This window comes from Lytechinus pictus, chromosome 3, assembly GCF_037042905.1.
Source record: "Lytechinus pictus isolate F3 Inbred chromosome 3, Lp3.0, whole genome shotgun sequence".
Classification (NCBI taxonomy): Eukaryota; Metazoa; Echinodermata; class Echinoidea; order Temnopleuroida; family Toxopneustidae; genus Lytechinus; species Lytechinus pictus.
The window spans coordinates 50,597,977-50,621,986 of NC_087247.1; the positions used below are offsets into that span (position 1 = coordinate 50,597,977).

A 24,010-nucleotide genomic window follows, 5' to 3' on the forward strand; every position below is an offset into this window, starting at 1 on the left:
ATTCTAAAGAAAAGTCTACTTAAAAAATTATGCCAATTCCGTTTAGGCCCTATACTCTTACAATGATTATCATACACAATCAGGGTGAGCGGAGTTAGGGCAGGCTGCTATCTCAAGGTATGCCCTCGCTAATTCATTCACACAACAAATATTCATTCTAGAAAAATTTGTCGTGACGACATATCAGGACCTCCCGCACCTACGATTCTCACATTTTAATTCATCATATAAGAATATAATATTTTTCACTGTTTTTAGGAGTTTTTAAAGTGATTGAAAAAAAAACGTAATTTGGTGCAGTTGCGGTACAGTTGATCGAAGTTCAAACAGTTATCGGGTTACCCTTTACCCTACAATTTAAAGCAGTATTTCACGATGATTTATTAAGGGATTGATTTTATTTTTCTACACTTTTTTTTTTCATGTAATGGTCTCCTCTTGGGTGCTTAATTATGCGAGTATACTAAACAATAAGGAATTTGGGACGAATTTAAAATGATAATCATAATAAGCAGCGTGCGCATCGCGCTTGTGAGGGTGAGCGAGAATTGGGCAGCGTACGGTAATTGGCGCTGGCCTGCACTTGTGCGTGTCATTATTAATGATCATTATTGTTGATATCGGGGGGTAATTGACGAGTTTACTCATCAAATCAAACATGGCGATGGGAAATAAGGTATGTAGACTACTTCAACATTTTTTTATAAGTAATGTTATGAGGTATAACTTTATAAGTACGTTGACGATGTGTCAAAACTAGGATTTTAGGAATGTCAACTCGGGCTTGTCTCGTGTACGGTTAACCCAGAGAGCTCCCGCCCGCGTAGCGGGCGGGAGCCCAGAAGCTTACCGTGTATTTTACCATTGTCACCGGACTATGGTGATTTATGGTCTAAATATTTCTCCAAATGAATTGTGAAAACGGAAAGTATACAATTACCACGATTATATGGATGAAGGTCTAACGAGTGGCAGATTCCTGACATCTGGGCACAGTCTGGAACCTCAAAAAAACGAAAAGTTCTCTCCTACCCACTCATTCAATGAACAAGGTTATGATATAACCTTGTTCTCAGTTATATCTCCATGTGTGGCAAAATAAGGATGGCAATGTTTGGCTTATTTTCTCTTTTTCTTTGGGACAAATGCTTGATTTTTTTCACTGACAGTTTTCATTACAGCTATTCGTCATACAACTTGGCCCTTAAGTAAATTTGATTCTTTAAATTATTTTTTTCTTAATTAAAAATAAAGATAAAAAATGAAATTTTTCTTGCCATATTATTTTCCACCAATAGAGGGCGTACACAAAAATATGCACAAAATTCAAATTTTTGAGCGCTCTAGTGAATACAAAAATTATTCCCAAGTTACTTATGAAAATAAATTGCAACTGTATGGAAATTAGTAATTTTGGTCACAAAAATGATATTTTAATGATTTTTTAAAGTGTGTACTCTGTACAGAATTGGCATGCCATAGTCCAACCTGTACATTCCCCACAGGCAGGATGGTTGCAGTGAACAAGTGCTTCTACCCAGTCTCGATCGGCCATTTTGTTACGATTTTTAACAAAAATGGCCGATCGAGACGGGGTAGAAGGAGAGAACTTTTCGTTTTTTTGAGGTTCCAGACTGTGCCCAGATGTCAGGAATCTGCCACTCGTTAGACCTTCATCCATATAATCATGGTAATTGTATACTTTCTGTTTTCACAATTCATTTGGAGAAATATTTAGACCATAAATCACCCTAGTCCGGTGACAATGGTAAAATACACGGTAAGCTTCTGGGCTCCCGCCCGCTGTGCGGGCGGGAGCTCTCTGGGTTAGTGTACGGTACGGTACCGGTACCTTGTCACTGACGCCGGTATACCGTATTATACAATTACAAATAGCGAATAGGCATGATCATGAGTGCGATGGTGCGAGATTTCGCATTAGGTGAAAGAAAGATGCTCTATTCAACGAGGTGTTAGCCGAGTTGAATAGAGCGTTTCTTTCTTTCACCGAATGCAAAATCTCGCACCATTGCACGAATAAGAATATTCGCTAAACTACAAGTTACAACTAGGGTGTCTGAAGCCACACTGAAAAGTGTCAGCATAAAACAGGCTAATTTAGGGGAAAATATGGCACATTTTTTCGGGGAAGTTCAGGCTAGGCCTACTAGAAAAATGTGATCTGAATTGATTATTAACTTGTGTTTGGCATGTATGGAAAGAGAAAATTCAGGGGCTTCTTTTGACAGTAAGGACAGTAGAGGCGCACAGCCAATATTGGAGACTGTCTCCAATGTGGGAGATTATCTCCAATATCAGAGACTTTTGTAAAGAATTTGGGTATCCAATTTCAGAGACAGTCTCCAGTTTTGGAGTCCAATTTCCTTTGTTTACATTTGCTGCAAAAGGATTACCTTGGCGGCAAATAAAAATGTGATAAGCAGATTCCTCATGAAAAATTACCCCTTTTCACCGTCTACTTTAAATATTCACCATCTACTTTTGTTTTGATAAGGATTTTTGTTGTCAATCACACACAAAACAAATGGGCTTCTGACCTCAGTGAGACAAAATTTTGGGTGGAAAAAATCATGCTTTTGTTGGTGTTGTTTCTTTTGTCCTTTTGCAAAGCAAGTCTCCAATGTGGGAGATTGTCTCCCCTATTGGAGAGAGTCTCCCATATTGGCCGTGCGCCTCTACTGAAGGACAAGTTTATATGATCATTTTAAATAAGGATTTAGAGATAAATTGCAAACCCTTATTTTTGTGTGTGTTGAGATTGCCATTTCTCCATGCGTTTTCTATGGGAAAATGAAATTTCTGTTTTGCACAATTTTTTTCACTTTGTCGCAATTTTTCATTGTGATCTGGTTTCCAAATCTTTATAAAAATCATACCATCAGATAGAGCATAAAAAATCCTATTGGACTCTTTATGGACAAGTTTTTGGCATTAATAATAAATTTATAACAGCTCTCGGAAGCTAAAAATTTGGATTTGTGTATGTCCATTTCTTAACTACACAGTCTATGGCAGAGAAATGCTGAAAATTTACCTAATTTCATTCTTCTTTTTTGCAGCCAATAATTGGATTTTTTTCAAAAATGTTACATTTCTGTCAGTCTGAAGGTCATTTCTCTTCAAATTCACAAAGAAAATGTGATATTTTCTTGAAATAAGAAAAATAATTTTTTTCTCCAGACACCCTATTACAACGCCTCGGAATTTAGCGAAAATATGAAAAACAAAGAGTTTATCCCTAGGCTATAGCACCCAAGCCAAGGCATGCAACTGCAAGGGTTCATTACATGCCGCCACGCACAGAAAAATCAAGCCATAGAAGTCGTGTGTTGTGGAGCCAAGAAGTGAGATCCCAGCACGCGCGACCCACTACTCCCACTAGCAGGACTAGTTAGAAATCCACTGCCAAACGCGGTTCGTGGTGCGAGGTTAGTATACTAATACTAACCTCGCAATACGTGTGAGTGGGCTATAGTAAACAAGACTGAACAGGGAGCAAAAATACCGAAAGCAGAAAGCAAAATCCCACAAGCGCACATGACCTTGGCTTGGGCAGCCTTGCGCATTTAGCCAGCTGGCTTATACACGTATTGTTCATTTTTACTGAGCGCAATGAATTAAATCGTATTGTGACGTCACCTAAAGTAAACTAAAGCCGTGCAGCGGTACATTTTGGATGGTGTGTCTTTTGTGCAACGGTACGAATGTTTGACATTCAGCCTCCCATTTGCTCGCGTACAACAAGCTAAGACTTAAGTAGGCGTTTTACAAAACCACCTATTTGGTCACTTGGTGTCGCAGAGTTCATTGTCGCCGACTCGACGCTAATGCCTTTAATAGCATGCAGTTTCGCACCGGCCGATTAGCCGACTACCTAGCCTTGAGGATGATATTTTTTTATAATTTGATATATATTTCTTCATCATGGAGCCTTGAACCGCCTCCCATATATGTATAAGAGACACATGTAAACAAAGATGGATTTCCCTAAGAAATCCATCTTTGAAGATAGAAATCACGTAAATGTTAGTGATTTTATTTATTTTTACACCTTCATATGCCTAATGCTTATGAAGTTTTCAAAAATTGGTTAATAAAAAGGTGAAAAATTTAAGGTTTCTTACCAGACCAATCTCGTGTAGATCCATCGATCCGTTTGTCAACAAAGCAAATACAAGCAATAGGTCTGACCCTTGAACCGCTTCATTATGACGTACCTTCGATATTAGCGCTGTTACAAAATGCCGTTTTGAAGAACAATTTATAGATAAAAATTATTATTTAACAAATACCAAAATTTAATATGTGATTATAAATAATTATTAGCATACTAATAATTGCGGGGAAACACTATTTGTATGCACTTTAATACTTTTGAACGTGCAAATGCACTTTATCGAACTAAGGGCAGGGGGATGTCAAATGTAATATTGAAATGGAGTTGAAAATAAACATTGCAATTAAAAATAGAAAAAGTTATTCAACAACATTGATGTACTGTTAATTTCATTTTGTGAAAAGACATTTTAGAACAAAAAATATTGTAGAAAATCCGAACATGCTGAACTTTGGCCTGGTTACTCTACCAAAATATGGCTTTATTCCGTCAAATTTCTTACAGGATCAAGCGTGTGTGATTATCCATAGACATCAGTTTATTCAGTCAGAAAATAAAATTACTATGGTGTGACGCCTAGACGAGTCAAACTATTGGCTCACAATGCCCATTGTGGCTTGTGCTTGCAATCCTAGCTATGAGTATGTGGGAAGATACAAACTGATGCAGAGGTTTGAGCCTAGGTGATGTCTTTGGATGGTGATGTTAAAGTTTGGTCCCAGATGTAAATAATCATATCTGATTGGTTCACGTCTGAAAAAAACAACTCAATTACACACATGCGCACACACTCATAATCGCTTAAAAGCACTTCCACTATCAGCATTTTCTCGCTAGCATAGTGGACAGAGTTCTTGACTGCAGTTCCTTCGGGGTGAGTTCGAGACATGTAAAAAAAGGTAACAGAATAAAATTTAAGAATCAAGGTTTCGAGAGTAGATTCGTAAGCGAGTACACCAGAAGTGTCAATATCTTTTAGTTTTTTTGGTGGGGGTACATGATATAGAACTCTTTCCTGTTTTGCTATATATGTACATTTTCATTGTATTTGATTTTAATTTGCTTTATTTTTGTCACTTTATTCCAGGAGTTTGATAATCTGTACCGTGAAATTGATGAGCCTCTAGAGTCAAGGAAGCTGTTCTTGGGTGGACTCAGAAGTCAAAGTTCAGAAAGACACCTTTATGAAGCTCTCCTCCCATATGGCCACATTTTGGAGGTTCTCTTTGTTCGTGATAAAAATGGCAAACCCAAAGGATTTGGATTTGTTACTTTTACCAAATCATACATGTTAGAGGCGGTATTTTCTGACCATCCAGACAATCGCATCATTGTGGATGGAAAGAACGTGGAAGTTAAGAGATTATCTGAAGGCGAGGTAATGAAGAATAAATATCCTCTTTTTTCATTCAAAGACAGAAATCTATTGGTGATTCTCAAATATGATACTGTATAAGCTGTTATTTTCGCGTGGGTTTCATTTTCGCGGATGCATGGTGACTTTGAGGAGCATACATATATTTTGCACATGTTTGGTATTATTTTTACTTCTCTGAAATGCTGCGGTTTGGTACATCTTCGATTCGCAAATTCAACCACCTGTGAAATGTTGGGACCCCCACGATTCACGAAAAATTCTGTACGCAAAAATAACAGCTTACACAGTAACTGTTGTTGAATGCTCTTTTTAGGAAAGGCATTTAAATATCTTCCTCTAGACATGAAAATAATTTACAAGTAAGAAAAGAAAGAAAAAAAAACTTTTTGCGTCATCTGAAAAGGTCAAATTGATGTGATTTTTTCACTCATGAATGTGTAAAGAGTGATACTCAGTGCATGTATATGTAACAAAAATTATTCCTTTTTTTTTAATTTGTAGTAAATTAGGGAGTTAAAGAGACAAACATGTATTTTTCTCCAATAAGTGAAATCACAGAAAGGTTTGCAAAAAGTTCTTATTTTTGTGTGCAAGGGTAAATATGTTCAAAAGTTTAATTTTGATTAAGGAAGACAAGTACAGTATGATTCAAATGGTTTTGCAGGCATAAAAATCAAAGGCAGCTATGTATTTGAGAGGTTTATAATCTACCATTGCCTTAACCTAAGATTGGAATGGTAGAATGATGGTCCACCATTATTCATGAATTTTTAATTTTTTTTAGAATGCTTTAATAAAAACAATATGAGGTTAATTCCCAGTTTTTGATGCTTTTCTTTTAGCCCAGCCGCTCTAAAGCATCTATGTTAAAGGCTGCTGTGCCTAATGAGAATACAACACGGATCTTTGTTGGAGGTATTTCGGAAATAACCACTGAAGAAAACTTGAGAGAGGGATTTAGTGAATATGGGGAAATCATAGAAGTTGATATCCCACCAAATGAGAAGACTGGAAAGGCACGTGGTTTTGCTTTCATTACATTTGCAAGCAAGGAGAGTGTGGGAAAGGTTGTGGGTAAGTGTCTGGTCATTTTGGCAGTCTTTGACTATCGGCATCTAAAGCCCTATATGACATTTAAATGAAGTAGTTAAAAGCTTTATAGAGACTTGGAGAAGTTATTGTGTAGGCTTTTGTTAACCTGGGCATGTAACACAATGGTTAGAGATTAATTTTAAAAACAATTCTGATTGGCTTCTAGTCAGTCTATTTAGCAAAATGCACATGCAACAATGGTTTTTGTGATATGCCATTTCATAATAGCAATTAATTGCTAACCTTTGTGTTACAGGGCCCAGGGGCAGTAAAAAAACATTGTCTTTTCTGGATATTTTTTTTGTTCTCAGAGATACATGTATGACAGAATCAGTATTCTGGTGGAAGTCATATATTTAGTCATTAATATTGTCATAACTTTTTTATCTTCTCTATAGCGCTCATAAATACGCATTATCCCAGTACATGCAGAGATCAGATAAAATATTTGACAGGGTCATAAATTTTGTCATTTCTTTTACAGTACTATGATATCCCGATACCATGCCGACTAGATTTTTCAAGCACGCAATGCTATAATTTCTCTATTAGTTTCACTCATCGTCCTTGACTATTTTCACAAATATTTTTTTCATGCGACAGGTAGTTATTCTCTACAATACAATACTCTATAATACGAAATCAAGTATTGGGTTATCTGTGATTTCTTCTGGTAGAAAAGATTGTTTTAAAAATTAGAAATACTTTAGAGCAAGTCAAGCTTAATGATTGTAAATAATGATACATGTAGCTTATTCATTGCACAGCTCTGTTGGTGCTCCACAGATGCTTCTTTGGTTTTAGCTATCTAGCTGCCAATGAAGAGCTGGAATAATCCTAAGCAATTCTGAAAGATACCGTTGTACTTAGTGGGATATGTGGTGAATTAGTATAATGTAGACCAATATATATATTTTTTTACATTAGCTGAATGTTTATAAGAAAATGCATATGAACTTTGATCAGTTTAAGCAAATAGTACATGTAGATCAGAGTAAATTTCCAGTATTCTCAGTTTAAAATTAGTGGATTGGAGCAAATAATTAGTTCATCCTTAGATTAGTTTGAGCCCTTCTTTTACCTACACAGTGCAGGCCAAAAGTTTGGGGCCACCCTCAGATTTAAAAGACAATCATACATGTAACATTGCATTTTGCATAATAGCAAATGTGTTGGTACTGAATGGGCTATGACAGTTTCATTATATCGCACAAGCGCGTTTCCAACTGGTTTTAACTGCGCTTCTGTGAACACCCCAGTCAGTTTTCATAATATATTCAATTTTACGCATACCTTTTCATTTTCAAAGGTATGCATATAATTTAAATTAGCAAAGGTTGTTTTGGACAACCCTGAACAATTTGTCTGAGGCTTGTCTGACATGGCAACACATAATATATGCAAATGGGATTCTAGCAGGTTGAATGTTTGCATAGTGGCATAAACAATTGCTGAAGTAGTTTATACAGTATACCATATATAATGTTGTAAATCGGATCAAAAATCAGATCGAAAATCGGATCGGCAGTTAAGCTTCTAAAATCGAAATCGAATCGAAAATCGAATCGGCGATGTTTAAAAACAAAGAAATACATCAAAATTTTGTTCGCGGTCGCGCGCATCTTCCTGACAAAGTCACAAAGACGAATGCATTGGAATGGAAGTCGCCAACATGCGCGATCGTTTTAAAGCCAGGGGTTTTGAGGTGTTATTGCTTTAAAATAAACCGAGTGATTTTTATTAGAAAGATAAACGAAAGACGCATCTTCCGAGCAAAGGCGCAAAGGAAAATAAAATGAAAATATTTCTCATAGATCACAGGTTAATGAACGATCGGCGGGACATCTTTTAGAAGTATTTTTAGGTGCTAGCGATTTAGAATTATTGGAATGATCTCTTACGACGCATCATCTTAAAGTCGCAAGTGCAATTAAAATGAAGTAGAAGACGCAAGCACGCACGATGATTTGAAATATGTTATTAAAATGTTTTGGGTAGCTAGCGTTTTCAAATCAATTTGAAGTTCACGGCGGTGTCCGCTATCACCACGAGGTTGAAAATAAAATGAATATCATCATAAACATGTAAGAGAGTAACGCAATAAGCTCCGTCAATAGTACAGTCTTTAAAAGTTTATGGCGGGGTCCGCTATCACCACGAGGTTGAAAATAAAATGTATATCATCATAAACGATGTAAGAGAGTAACGCAGTGAGCTCCGTCGGTAATACGACCTTTCAAATTTCACGGCGGCATCCGCTATCACCACGAGGTTGAAAATAAAATGTATATCATCATAAACGATGTAAGAGAGTAACGCAATAAGCTCCGTCAGTAGCACGATCTTTAAAAGTTCACGGCGGGGTCCGCTATCACCACGAGGTTGAAAATAAAATGTAAATCATCATAAACGATGTAAGAGAGTAACGCAATGAGCTCCGTCAATAGTACGACCTTTCAAAGTTCACGGCGGCATCCGCTATCACCACGAGGTTGAAAAAAAAAATGTATATCATCATAAACGATGTAAGAGAGTAACGCAATAAGCTCCGTCAATAGTACAGTCTTTAAAAGTTTATGGCGGGGTCCGCTATCACCACGAGGTTGAAGAGAAGATTGATATCATTATAAAGGGGGTAAGAGAGTAGCGCAGTGAGCTCCGTCGGTAATACGACCTTTTAAAGTTCACGGCGGCATCCGCTATCACCACGAGGTTGAAAATAAAATGTAAATCATCATAAACGATGTAAGAGAGTAACGCAATGAGCTCCGTCAATAGTACGACCTTTCAAAGTTCACGGCGGCATCCGCTATCACCACGAGGTTGAAAATAAAATGTAAATCATCATAAACGATGTAAGAGAGTAACGCAATGAGCTCCGTCAATAGTACGACCTTTCAAAGTTCACGGCGGCATCCGCTATCACCACGAGGTTGAAAATAAAATGTATATCATCATAAACGATGTAAGAGAGTAACGCAATAAGCTCCGTCAGTAGCACGATCTTTGAAAGTTCACGGCGGGGTCCGCTATCACCACGAGGTTGAAAATAAAATGTATATCATCATAAACGATGTAAGAGAGTAACGCAATGAGCTCCGTCAATAGTACGACCTTTCAAAGTTCACGGCGGCATCCGCTATCACCACGAGGTTGAAAATAAAATGTATATCATCATAAACGATGTAAGAGAGTAACGCAATAAGCTCCGTCAATAGTACAGTCTTTAAAAGTTTATGGCGGGGTCCGCTATCACCACGAGGTTGAAGAGAAGATTTATATCATTATAAAGGGGGTAAGAGAGTAGCGCATTGAGCTCCGTCGGTAATACGACCTTTCAAAGTTCACGGCGGCATCCGCTATCACCACGAGGTTGAAAATAAAATGTAAATCATCATAAACGATGTAAGAGAGTAACGCAATGAGCTCCGTCAATAGTACGACCTTTCAAAGTTCACGGCGGCATCCGCTATCACCACGAGGTTGAAAATAAAATGTATATCATCATAAACGATGTAAGAGAGTAACGCAATAAGCTCCGTCAATAGTACAGTCTTTAAAAGTTTATGGCGGGGTCCGCTATCACCACGGGGTTGAAGAGAAGATTTATATCATTATAAAGGGGGTAAGAGAGTAGCGCAGTGAGCTCCGTCGGTAATACGACCTTTCAAAGTTCACGGCGGCTTCCGCTATCACCACGAGGTTGAAAATAAAATGAATATCATCATAAACGATGTAAGAGAGCAACGCAATAAGCTCCGTCAATAGTACAGTCTTTAAAAGTTTATGGCGGGGTCCGCTATCACCACGAGGTTGAAGAGAAGATTTATATCATTATAAAGGGGGTAAGAGAGTAGCGCAGTGAGCTCCGTCGGTAATACGACCTTTCAAAGTTCACGGCGGCATCCGCTATCACCACGAGGTTGAAAATAAAATGTATATAATCATAAACGATGTAAGAGAGTAACGCAGTGAGCTCCGTCGGTAATACGACCTTTCAAAGTTCACGGCGGCATCCGCTATCACCATGAGTTGGAAGAGAAGCGGAAGAGAAGATATCTATCCTCTTAAACATCGCCATAGATAATACCGCGTCTTTCTCCCTGAATAATGCCACCTCTAAATAGCTAGCACCTCAAAAACAATCTTGAAATATGTTCTGAGCGATCACGCACTGTAACGAGATCTACGCCGATTATTTATTTTCTATTTTTTCCTTCAAGGGGCATGATCGAAGATCGGCAAGTGATTGCCGATTGTGGTGAAATCGAATGGAATCGGTTGCCGATTGCAAAATCGGTTACAAGCTTAACCATATATATAAAGTCCTGGAAAGGGCTGAGATAAAGGTGGATAGAGGTAGAACAGAATGGAGAGGTAAGAAAGTGGAGGTTAGAAGGTACAGTATTTTTCTGAAATGAGTGTAGTCTTAAAGAGGACTGTAAACAAGAAAGAGTGGAAAGCTTGAGCAGTATTAAAGCAGGATGAGAGGCTTGAGTAGAAGCCGGCTGAGTTGGAGGGGGAAAGAAGATTGAGAAGATGAGAGCTGGCTTGAGTTTGCTAAATGAGTTATAGAGATGAAACGCAGCGTTTCAAGCAGGTTGACTGTCCAATTGACAGGTTTACTCTGCATGTTGACATATATTATTTCTTTCTATGTCAGACAATCCTCTGACAAACTTTCGGGTTGTCAAAAAATAATCTTTGCATTAAATATATATATATTGAAATTTTATGCATGACTTAAAAGTTTAAATGTATGTATAAAATTTAAATATATTATGAAAACCGACTGGGGTTTGACAGAAGGGCAATCAAAACTGGTTGGAAACATGCTTGTGCGATGTAATGGAACTGCCATAACCAATTCAATATCAATATATTTGAATGAATATAGAATGCAGTGTTTTGTATGATTTTATTTTAAATATGGGGGTGGCCCAAAATTTTGGCCTGTACTGTAAGTATTAAGAAATGTAGTATTTTTATGCTTTATTTTGTCCCCCTTAAGAATTCTGGCTTTATGTCATGTGTAAATATACATGTAAATGTGTTACTACAATTTTAACCCTAATAAGACAGGGGGGCCTGATTCAGCCCCCCTCGCCATTTTTTCGTGATAAATCCGCCGTGCAAAATTTTTTGACCATGTCGCTTCGCTGACTTTTTACTTTCATGTCTCGTGCTACTTTTTAGACCAAAATCGCGACCGCCGGGTACACAGTTTTGAAATTACGTAAGATTTCGTAAAAGCATGCAGACCCGAAATTGCTCAAAAACGTGAATTCGTGTACAAGTCCAATACAAATAGTGTTTTTAGCCAAAATGTATCATTTTTCTTCCTTTTACTTATTAAAAATTAATGTCATCTTGTTGATGGTCAAAATAAAGTTCCCGACAATTTCTATTGAAAAAACAAAAAAATACATAAGAAATATAAAAACAATATAATACATTAGAAAATAATTGCGATGTTGAAATTTTTTTAAAGTACATGATTTGATTAGATTCCTATATAAAGAGTCTATGAAACAAAATTTAGCATTTAGGGGTATTATTTAGTTAAACAGACCAAACTTGATTTTACACATAAATTAGCATAATGTATTAGCAGTGAGGTTTGATCTTATAGTTTTGTAGATTATGCCATGGGTAACTCGCGTGCCAATTTTTGTTGCGATTGCGTGATCGACGGCTGAGATCATAAGGGGGGTCCCCCGCCCCGTCTTCTTAAGCGTCGAAATAGCTCAGTCTATTTAGGGTTAAGGATAATGAATTTTTAATTTAGGTGAACTTCCATGTGCATCTTGATTAATTTCTCTAACTCTTTTCTTTTATTTTCAGGAATGAAATATTTAAATTTCTTTGGGCGGAAAGTAGAGGTGAAAAGAGCTATCGAAAAGGAGAAACTACAGAGAGACTCTGTACCTCCTCCACAAGCACCTCCACCTAAAGGCAAGCCCGAGGGAGCAAGTAGAGGAGGGCAGGGAGGTGGGCAAGGAAGAGGAGGAGGAAAAGGGGGAGGAGGGAAAGGAGGAGGAGGAAGAGGAGGAGGTGGAAGAGATGGTGGAAGAGGTGGTGGAAGAGATGGTGGGAGAGGTGGTGGAAGAGGTGGAGGAAGAGGTGGTGGTGGTGGCGGCCGTGATGGAGGGCGTAGTGGCAGAGGCTTTGGAGGAGGAACAGGTGGAGAAATGGGTGGTGATAAACAGAGACATGATGCTGGTGGAAGAGATCTTTGGAGAGACAGCATGAGAAACATGTTTGATGGTCCCGAACAATTTGGACCTGATAGAGACTTCGACCAAGGCTACAGACGGGATAGACCCCCTTTTGACATGGGACCAGATAGATATGGGGGTATGGGTCCAGATGGGCCAATAGGACGAGAAAGGCCATTTGGACGAGAAGGACCGATGGGACGGGAAAGGCTGATGGAACGGGAAAGGCTGATGGAACGGGAAAGGCTGATGGAACGAGAAGGACCAATGGGACGAGATTGGTCAATGGGACGAGAAAGGTCGATGGGGCGAGAAGGGCCGATGGGACGAGAAGGGCTGATGGGAATGGACCGTATGGGACGAGAAGGGCCGATGGGAATGGACCGTGGAATGGATCGTGGGAGAATGATGGACAGAATGCGAGACATGGGACCAGATATGCATCGAAGAAGATCACTAGGACCAGATATGCCTGGAGTTCCAGGGGAATCGATGGGAATGGGCTCAAGAGGACCAAGAGAAGGGAGAGGTATGGAGCGAGGAGGAAGGGGAGGACAAGGATTTAGAGACATGGATAAATGGGATGGTAAGTTAGTCATGTACGAGTAGCCGTCACCTAAATTTTCCATTGCACAAAAGACAAATATGTTCAATTTAAATTAATGTGGGTTTGAAGACAAACAAGAATGAATGTCACTTGTAAATTCCATTTGCATTTAGATGTAACATATCATTTGCTATAACCACCAGCAGCAGCAGCATCACCATTCTCATCATCATCGTCATCATTAATATCCATCATCATTGTCATCATCAATATTACAATAATTCTATTTAAAAATTTTCACAATTTCAGACTGAATTACTTCCACAAGATGATTCCTTCAAAAGAAACAAACAAATTCAGATTTATAGTGTTAGTGTCCATACATAATCACGAAATATCTAAAATACTTTGAATACCTTTAATAATAAACAGGAAAGACTTTGTCTATCCATCTGTGAGAGCCTATTGCATTAAAGTGTGTGGTTCAAAGTGCTTCATTGCTTACATCTATTAAATTAAAGATGGTGCAGTTTTTTCAAAATCTCTCATAACATCATACAAAAATAAAATGATTGTGATTCCTGACATTATTATTCTATTTTGTGTACAGAGGCAATGTTTGACAGTATGCCCACAGACGAAATGTTAAGAAGTCAGTTTGGAGATGGTCCCATGGACTTCCCTGGTTTCCCTGGAGATGGACCACCATCTCGTCCTGGTGGATCAGGAGGAATACCAGGAGATTTCAAACAAGAGCTGGGTGAAGTAGAAAGGGATCTTGGTAATTATATCTGTTGAGTTTAAACTCAATTATATATTAATTATTATTTGATTATTATCTTTCCTGGTCATCCAGGTTGCATTTATCCATCCATTTCTACTTAATAATGGCTTGAATAATGCCTTCAATGCACCAAGTGCTTGAAACATTAGCTGGACATAAAGCTGGGGTACTGTATATTTTGCCTTTGAATGGGCAACTAGGTAAAAAAGTGCTTCATTCTTCTTCTTCTCTTCATCCTCCTAATAATAACAATTAAATGATGATTATAATTTGGTATTCATTAAGTATCAGGTTTCTACCACATCTTATGTTATAAAACTGATATCAATAATTGTTCCAAGAAATATAATATTAGATGCTAAACCAAGGCACTATTTCCTGAAAGTTGCTGGTAATGAAGATTCATTTGTTAACTATTTGATAAACTATAGTTTTGATTGGTTGAGAAGAACTGTTATTGAGGTTACTGTTAGTGAATTATAACAGGGAGCTTTCCAAAGTACATGTGGGACAGAAGGCAAAAGAATGTCGGACCAAATAAAACAGATCTTCCCACGCTTTGTCCTAATCCTCTTTTTAATTACAACAGATCTGTTTTTTTTACATAGGGTGTATTGGGACTACTATGGGGCATCACATTGGTAGCCAGCCAAGAGCCAGCTAATTGAAACAGTGTAGAACTTTAAAGCAAGCAACCTCAGTTCAGAAGAATGTGTGCCATTTGCATTTGTATTAATGTGTGTTGTTAGGCATGTCTGATGTTTGTTTTGAAATCATTGTACATGTAATTGTTTTCTTTCAGGAAATGGTACTGTTAACCCTTCCTTTATTTTGCCATTGCAGGACAGGGCCCTGTAACACAACGTTTGGTGATTGATCATGTGGTCAGTTGCTGCAATTCAATGTTTTATTTAACACTAAATGTTGTGTTAAAGGCCCAAGAGCAAAATGTCCTAATTCAGTGTTACAGCATTACAGTGTGCATGTGTTTACCATACCCCACACTTTCCATATTATACAAATACAGAAATTTCTAAGGCCAAGATGAAGGAGTACTACAAAACCATGTACATGTGGAAGCTCAAGTGGTATCAAATGATGAAGACCTGGACAGCAGCCAAAGGTATAACAATCTGTTCCAGATCAGGGGCTAAAGTTGCCCCTAAATTTCTATTTCCATGTAGTACATAACATAAAAACATTGGTGACATTTTTACTTTTAGTTTATGTAGTGTACTGATAGGTAGTGTGCTCATGAGATAAGGCATTGCATACAGTAAATGCAAGTTAAATGACATGTAAACATACTGAACTCTTTTGCAACACTCACCCCATCCAAAATGGTTATTTTAGGATTTTCCTTATATTTTTTACCAATAGTTGATGTGCTGTTATTATCCATGAGAGCTGCATTTCTCATTAGAACAGTAAACCAAAATTGATTCAAGATAAATGTCAAAGTTTATCCTAATTCATTTCATATTAACATATCAAGATTCCTTATGTTAAAATGGCAGATATCAGTCATTATCGACATATTATTTGTAACCTGAAATTAAGAATGGCATACCATTTCAATTTTCAAAGCAATTTGATATAACTTACTTATAGTGAGATACTGTAAGGTTGGATAGCTCTCCATGGGATCTGAATTTCACTTGAATACTAAAAATTACTGAAAATGAATTTGATTTCTATATTTTCTAATTCTACTTTGGATTGATTACGTGTAGCTGCTGTTGCTGCAGAGGCAACCGTGAATAGCATAACAGCAAGTTCTTCTAGAGACCCCCTTCCAGCTACCAGCCAGCCGCAAGTTAGTTCCTTTGGTGCTGTAGATGGGATATGGGGTCAAGCCCAGAGTCAACTAGCTAGTCAGGCTGCAAATCAAGCTACAGTTCAAGCTCCGAGTCAAGCAAGTCAAGCTCCTAGGCAAATGCCTGGTCAAACACTCGGGCAAGCACCTAGTCAAGCACCGAGTCGGGCACCCCTTCAACCACCAGGGGTGGCACCAATTAGTGGCGGAAATGAAGACCCTTACAGAGCTCAGGTTGACAGTTTTGGAGGTAGAGCTGCTGGTAATACTGGCAGCAACTTTGGCAATCAAGGTCATGGTGGTTCCCTTGGAAACCAAGGTCAAGGTCATCCATATGCAAACCAAGGTCAGACTACCAGCTATGGGAACCAAGATCAAGACACTAGCTATGGTGGTCTAGGGTCAAACTATGGCAACATGCCTTCAAAGTATGGTCCAATGAAGACAGAACCTGCTTACCCTGGCTCTTCATTTGGAGGTAATAACCGATATCATTTTCTGCAATTGTAATTGAAATATTAGAGGATAGTTAAAATAATTTAACCTGTCTGCACGTCGAATAGTCACTGGGGGCTTTCTTGCCCCTCAAAACAATTTTTTCCTGGTAAATCCTCTGTCCATTTTTTTTTACCGCACTACATGCTGACTTTTACTTTCATATCTTGCACAACTTTTTGGACCAAAATTGGGATGCGGATACATGGTTAAAAAAATATGCAACATTATGTAAATGCATGTCAGACCCCAAATTGCTAAAAAAATATGTAATTTCATACACAAAGTCAATGCAACGTGTGTTTTCAGCTAAAAAATCAAAATGAGTTATGTTATTTTTGCTTTTATTGATAATAAATTTGATGCTATTAATGACCAAAATGTTGCAGGCAAATTTTGTCAAAAAGGTAAAAACCCCACAATTTATATATTTTTTTTAGTTACTATTAAAAAAAAATGATGAATGAAATGTTTAGCAGTAACATTTGGACTTGTCACATTTGGCTACCATTAAAGTTAAATTAAACTTTTTTTAAAGATAAAACCGAATCTGACTATAGGAATATTGTAAGACAATATATTATGTACCCAATAATTCTGTTAGTAAATTAATACTGTTAATTAGTTACGCAATTCCATTGTAGACCTGTATTTCCTTTCTGTGAATGATAATAATCATGGTAGGAGAAATTTAGACAATCTGAACTATTCTTGGAAGATCACATGTTTGTCACCTAAAAAAACATGTATTTCCCATTTATTCCCATATTTTTTGTACAGGACCTTATGGGGGAATGCCAGGAATATGAGAACTGTATGTGTTCAAGAATCTGAAAAACAAGTCAAAGGTAAGTATCAGTTTGCTTCCAGATTCCAATGAAAGAATTTACTTTTGCATCCACAGGACAAACTTGAAGATATATATATTTTGTATTGTGGTATAAAGGTGTCCAGCAAAGTTAATTTTTGGCCTGACTCCTAATAACAGGTAGTGACACTGCTCCATTTTCATGTTTTTCAGACTTTAACCCTATCTTAACTGGGCTTTTTCGGACCAGTAGGCCTATATACTGGGGGGGGGGTCAATTTGACCCCCCCTCAGATCTCAGCCGCTGATTGCGCAATCGCCGCGAGAGCGCGTAGAGCCGGATTTAAACTACAAGAGTGTGTAGTAACATTTTCAAAATTTAAAAAAAAAAAAAAAATTATTAATTAATCATGCAAATAAGCATATGAAATTTGCCATAAATTTGGTTTTTTGTGTATGTATTTGCCTTTAACTCAATTTATATAGCTAGTAGAATGCTAATTTTTGGTGGAAGTACCAATTATTACATTTCTAACAAATATCTACCCAAACAATAGCATAAATATAATTGATTTCTTATGTATTTTATTGTTTTTTAAATTCTTATGTATTTCTTTGTTTTTTTCAAACCTTTGTTTTTCCCAATGAACTTTGTCGAGGACCCTTTTGCGATCATAAATAGCATAAAATAAATCCATTTAAACCAACAAAACTAAAAATAATCATACATTGATGATTTTTGGTCGAAAATAATAATTTGCATTGACTTTTTACACGGAACGTTTTTGAGCAATTTCAAGTCTGACATGCACTTACAAAACGTTGCGTAATTTTGGAACCGCGTACCCGGGCGTCGCAAATTTGGTCTCAAAAGATGCGCAAGACTTGAAAGTAAAAGTCAGTGAGCGGCGCAGTAAAAAAAATTTGTGCGACGGCGTAGTGACAAAATTTGTTGAGGGGGGTCAAATTGACCCCCCCCCCAGTTTAATAAGGGTTAATGGTGTCTTACAATGGGCATCTAATTTGTCTATTGCCCCTATCATTCTTGTGTATCAGTTTTTGTTTTGGGATATCCAGTGGATGGAAATACTGTATGTGTTAAAGGGAAAGTTCCCCCTGATGAGAAATTGGTTTTAGTAAAAGGATCATGTAGGCCAGATACAAGAAGCACTTTTTTACTCAAAACAAAAGTAACAATGACTGGCAATGTCGGTAATAAGTATTTGCTCTTTTTGTGGCTATGGGGTGGATATTTGATTCATTTTCAAACTTCAAGCTAGTAGAGGTTAGAAATTATTATTGGGGAGAAATTGATGTAATCAAGCTATTTAGTTTGAATTATATAATGTAATTTAGTTTTACTACTCAGTTTTTATGGCTGTCACTGTTTATGGTCTTGTACAATATTCTATCAGAATAACTGTACAGTAATAATACTAGTAACAAAGCTATTAGCCCTAGTTGTTTCATATTTCAACTGTAGTCTGGTAAATATAGGTCTATATTCTACAAATGGTAAATAACGCATGTAGACGTGGATCAAATTTGTGTCACTCCAAAAGGCATTTTCATTATTCCACTACCATAAAACCACTATCAGCGTTAACTCAATCAGCAGAATTTTATGTGCTGTCATGTAATTTTATTCTTTCAAGCATGTCTTAAGAATATATTTTCCATATAAATGCAGAGGCCCTGAAGACCAATTGTAGAATGTGATATTTTGCACATTTGTCACCACTTAACTAAAACACTCAAGCAAGCATGCAACGTCTAGGTGAAAACTATTTATGAGGATAGTGTGGATTCCGATTAGAGCAGCAAAGTTGCTAACCTCTTTTGATGCCAGTTGCATAAATATTTTTTGATTATCCATTATTTCATAATTCTTATGCAATTCTGAAATGCCTATTTCTGATTGTTTGAAAATGATGTTTTACTTGATTTCTTTGTCTTTTATAATTTGAGTGCAACAGGCACGTCTATGTAGGTTGTTGCCATCCTAACAGTGGTATATCACTCTAAAGCCAAAAATCATTATTTGAAGGACAAGTCCACCCCAACAAAAAGTTAATTTGAATAAAAAGAGAAAAATCCAACAAGCATAACACTGAAAATTTCATCAAAATCGGATCTAAAATAAGAAAGTTATGACATTTTAAAGTTTTGCTTAAGGCTAAAATTTCACAAAACAGTTATATGCACGTCCTGGCTGGTATGCAAATAAGGAGACTATGACGTCATCCACTCACTATTTCTTTTGTATTTTATTATATGAAATATGAAATATTCTAATTTTCTCCTCATTGTTAAGTGATGCAATGATTTATTCCTCCCTGAACATGTGGAATTAGCATTGTTTAATACTATATGTTTCAGTCAAGTTGGTCCTTATTGTCAAATCTATAAAAAAATGGAGTATTGTATAATTCAAAAAATAAAAAACAAAAGAAATAGTGAGTGATAGACATCATCGACTGACTCACCTAGTTGTGCATATCACTGTTTTGTGAAAAATAAGGAAACTTTAAAATGTCATAACTTTCTTACATCCGATTTTGATGAAATTTTCAGCACTATGCTAGTTTGATTTTTCTCTAATTATTCAAGTCAGCATTTTCCTGGGGTGGACTTGACCTCTAATCAGAATTCACATCCGGCAACTTTATGGTGGTTAACCTTAATGATACTCCTCCCAGTCATTCCCTTAATCTGTAATTCTAGTATAGTTTCCAATGTGAGTTGTCAAAAGGAATGTCATGTTTAAAATACAAATAATGTGTCAGATCACATTTAGTCCTACATGTAATTTTTCATATTCTCTATTTCTATTTAGCCTGTGACATGAATGTAGATGTTCACATGTTATTTATTTTTCAATCTCCATAATTTTTTTTCTTCACCTCACAGATTGTATTATTTTAGCCTTCCAGTCGGCCTACTCTTTAGTCACTAGCCACCTATTTTGAGTACTTTACTGAGTACTTGCCTTGAGATTCCAGCTACAACCTGTGACCTAGGTGATCACAACTCTACAGCATAGTGCTGTAATTCATGGTATTACCACTAGAATAGAGCTCTTCATGATAGGTCTATGTGAATACAATGGTATCAATAAAGGAGAATTCAAGGATCCTATCACTTTTTAACTTAGTTATATATTAGATGTCAAGTTGTTGTAACAATGAGTATAGAATTGGGGCAAAAAGTTCTAGCTTTCTATTTCTTCTGATTGAAGTCCAACCGGCCTTGAGTTGAAATGAATTTAAGGTTTTCAAGTGTGAGACTTGTGTCCTGTATCATGCAATCAATGTTAATATTATATGTAGTATATTGATTGCATTATTTTCTTTAGGTTGTTAACTGCAGGACACTTGACTTCAATGATTAAGTTAACATTAGGTTTACTTGATACATGGTTAGTTTAGTGATGTGACATCCAAGACCCCAACTTGAATTTTAGCATATATATTCCAAGTAAATTCAAGACTTTGGCTATGTGTTCTAGTGTATATATTTATTTGCTAGTGATTATTTGTTATACCTTGTTCTTCTTATAAAAATTATTTAGTCTAACTGAATGTTATCTTCATATGAAATCTAGTGTAAATCCAAAAAAAAAAAAAACATTTTAAGGTCTTATTAACAAAATTTGTCGCAGATGGTGAAATGACTTGACACCACAACAAGCCACATATTTGACACATAAAAATGTGGACATTGTATGTATTATAAAGTTATGATTTTTGAATTTCTTTCAAAAAGCATCTGCATGTAGACATGTATTTTTCTCTTTCTGTTGAAAGGTAAGATTGGTTGTAAATAATTATTTGCTCTATCCATAACTTACTATTACTATATAAGCCCATACGATGCAAACATTATTTACTACATATACATGTACATCTGCTTTTTGTGCAAACATGCACTAAAAATATGTACATGTAAGCCCTCTGAAGCTCATATTCTAGACTAGCAAGATGTACAGATGTAATTTTTGTAGCCATAGACTTAATCTTTTTACATTCATTAAAGAATATTCTGTCTTTTCTCTTGGTGTTAATTTAAGAAATCATGGATCAAGATTTTCTAGCACTGGTGAAAGATGTCAAAACATTGTTTTAGGACTATTTGAAAATATTTTCTGGGTCCTTAGTCTATGATCAGTTCCTTGTGACTGGCCTATATTTAGTTTATCAATCGTTAAAAATAATAATGTATATATGACTTTTATTGAATTTTCAACTAGGCTATTGTTGAATATATAATATACCCTGCTTCTTTTAGTTTCTAGAAACTTGGATTGACTTAACATGTATTGGCACTGAATCATCAATTAGCTTTTTTATTTGCTAGAATGATAAGAATGTTGCAGCTATGGATGTGACATTTCTGTTTTTCAGGCATAGACAAATTAATTTTTAGTCTTATGTCCATCATGTGTCCTTAACCTTCTACGTCTTTTTAAGTAATGTACATAAATGGTACTTTATTTGCAAGGAGGTAGGGGGATAATTTTGATGGTTTCAGATGTTATCACCACACTCAAGATAGATAGCAATAAATCACTATCAGTAATGTGCCATTCACCAAGTACTCTTTGTGATACCTTGTGATAGATCACAGTAGGCGATTGTTAAAATGCCATTCAGATATTATTACCACTTTATGATACGTTACAAGTTTTACAAAATATAGCGCAAACATGCTTAGAAGGGTGATCAACCACCATTAGCAACATAGGAGCATTCAGACATTGTGGTTTATCATCACTGGTGATTGGTAACATTATCCATGGCCACTGGCAATAAAACTTGAATGAAGGGATACTGTATGTGAAAATATCTGAAACATTACGTATTGTGGGTGAAAAATTTCCCCTTTTACTTATTTTGATAGTAGTAATCGAACAAGAAAATCAATTATAAAGCCACAATCTCTTCTTTTTTATTAGGCTAGATGTACTTTGTGGCTAGTACAATCAACTTCAAGCTATGTGAACATTGATTTTAAATATTTTAACAAATTATTTTGAGTAATCCGTTGCTTAATTTAGCCTTTTCTAGTGTAACGTGTTTTTTGTCTGGCCAATCCTTCTAGTTTTCTACCACCTAGAGTTTTATTGTTCAACTGGATTATAGTGGTGATTTCTTTAGAGCTAAGTACTAGTAAATAATGACATTGGAATGAAAATTAGGTTATCCTTGATGAAATTTTCCTTTAAAAAACAGAGCTAGTGTTTCTTTTTGTGTGTATTCCTTAGTTCCCAAGTCTTAACTCATGTCTATCCCAGCCAATCTAGCTGGCATGAATTTGAATGATTGGAAGCTAAATCGGTAGTATCATTTCCCTTATGATTGAAGCATCTTCTTATCTAGGAATACCTTGTTTTGTTGTTCATTAGCACCTGTTTCGATGATAGGTTTCTTTTTGAATAACATTTTTGTGTTCATGTTTTGTATTTCAGGTTCTCTCATCAATAAATAATGAATTGCAAACCAACATTCCACTGATGTGTATTTATTTGTCCCCCAATAGATGACAAGAATTGAAATCTGTTATAGTTTCATCTATTCCCCTCTTAGCTATATGTCTTTGCTTCTTTTTAATATATAATACCCTGCCAATACTGCAATAATTGTAACGGTTATACTTGCATGTATACATGTACCAATATTGGCCATTCATACACAGAGAATACTGCAATACTACTGCAATATTGTGGTATGACCGAAGTTTAATATGAATGGGGTTTGTTCCAAAGTTTGAAAACCAAAGTTTGTCATCTACTAAAAGTGCCCAGCATCCTTCATCTACATCACAATGAAATGTTGCATCGGTGTTATTCAACTGTATATGAGTTCTTTCTTGGAAAATCAGAAGAATAATTTGGTATTTTCTTTAGGGTCCTGTATTACAAAGGAGGAAGATATGGGTTTGTAATTTCACTGACCTCCATTCTTATACATCATAAAACCTATTCCCTGTAACTTTCATAAAGCTTAAGTACTCTGAATGGGGTTTTAGTTGAAATGAATGTTAGAAGTTTTTTTTTTTTAAAGAAAGAAATGAGATGGACAAGTTAATGGGGTGAAAAGGAGAGAGAGGGAGCAAGAGAGAAAGCAGTGAGGGAGTGGGGAGAAGAAAGGGAGGAAGAAGGTGGGGGGGGGGGAGAGAGAGAGGAGAAAGAGATCGAAAGGGGAGAAGGGAGGCATGATGGTACATAATATAAAAGTTCAGGTTCAATGTGATTGATTTTAATGAAAAGAGGAAAGCAAACCTGCACAACACTGAAAATTTTATTAAAATCTGAATCCTTAACTTTCAATAATGACCATTACACAAGTTATGGGATGAGTCTAATCATTTTTTATGAGAGCTGAAGATCACAATACTTCATATAAAATAGAGAAGGAAATTGTAATTGTGTGACATTGGTTCAATCAATTGCATATTTTCCATGTTGTGCATATAACTGTTATATGAAACAGCAACAATTCAAACCTTGTGAAACATTTGAACGTTTTTAAAACTTTGTGAGATGGGCTAGAGTTGGAAAAGGAGTCTAAAAATTATGAAGGTTGAGATACTGAAGTGAGAATGATAGATGAAATTTAAAACAATATGCCAGTGAGACTGGGAGCATCAATCAAAATACATGGCAGTGATGACATCCTTTGAAAAAAAAAATTGATTTTTTTTTTTCAGCACTATATTCCTGCATTGCCATTTAA

General features: G+C 36.4%; 1 protein-coding gene across 2 annotated transcripts in view; it reads left to right on the plus strand.

The window, feature by feature from the left end:
• Window positions 1–563: 563 nt before the first annotated feature.
• LOC129257073 (collagen alpha-2(I) chain-like) overlaps window positions 564–24,010 on the plus strand; it is a 28,116-nt gene continuing 4,669 nt past the window's right edge. Inside the window, exons 1-9 of one of the 2 annotated variants that reach the window (XM_064097321.1) lie at window positions 564–676; window positions 5,226–5,516; window positions 6,359–6,590; window positions 12,453–13,412; window positions 13,984–14,154; window positions 15,185–15,280; window positions 15,891–16,451; window positions 17,249–17,316; window positions 20,187–22,778. In XM_064097321.1, coding sequence (XP_063953391.1) covers window positions 659–676; window positions 5,226–5,516; window positions 6,359–6,590; window positions 12,453–13,412; window positions 13,984–14,154; window positions 15,185–15,280; window positions 15,891–16,451; window positions 17,249–17,277 — 2,358 coding nt within the window. In that variant the 5' untranslated portion in view covers window positions 564–658 and the 3' untranslated portion in view covers window positions 17,278–17,316; window positions 20,187–22,778. Of the gene's footprint in view, window positions 677–5,225; window positions 5,517–6,358; window positions 6,591–12,452; window positions 13,413–13,983; window positions 14,155–15,184; window positions 15,281–15,890; window positions 16,452–17,248; window positions 17,317–20,186; window positions 22,779–24,010 lie in introns of those variants that run through there. The other variant, XR_010293108.1, reaches the window with a different exon arrangement.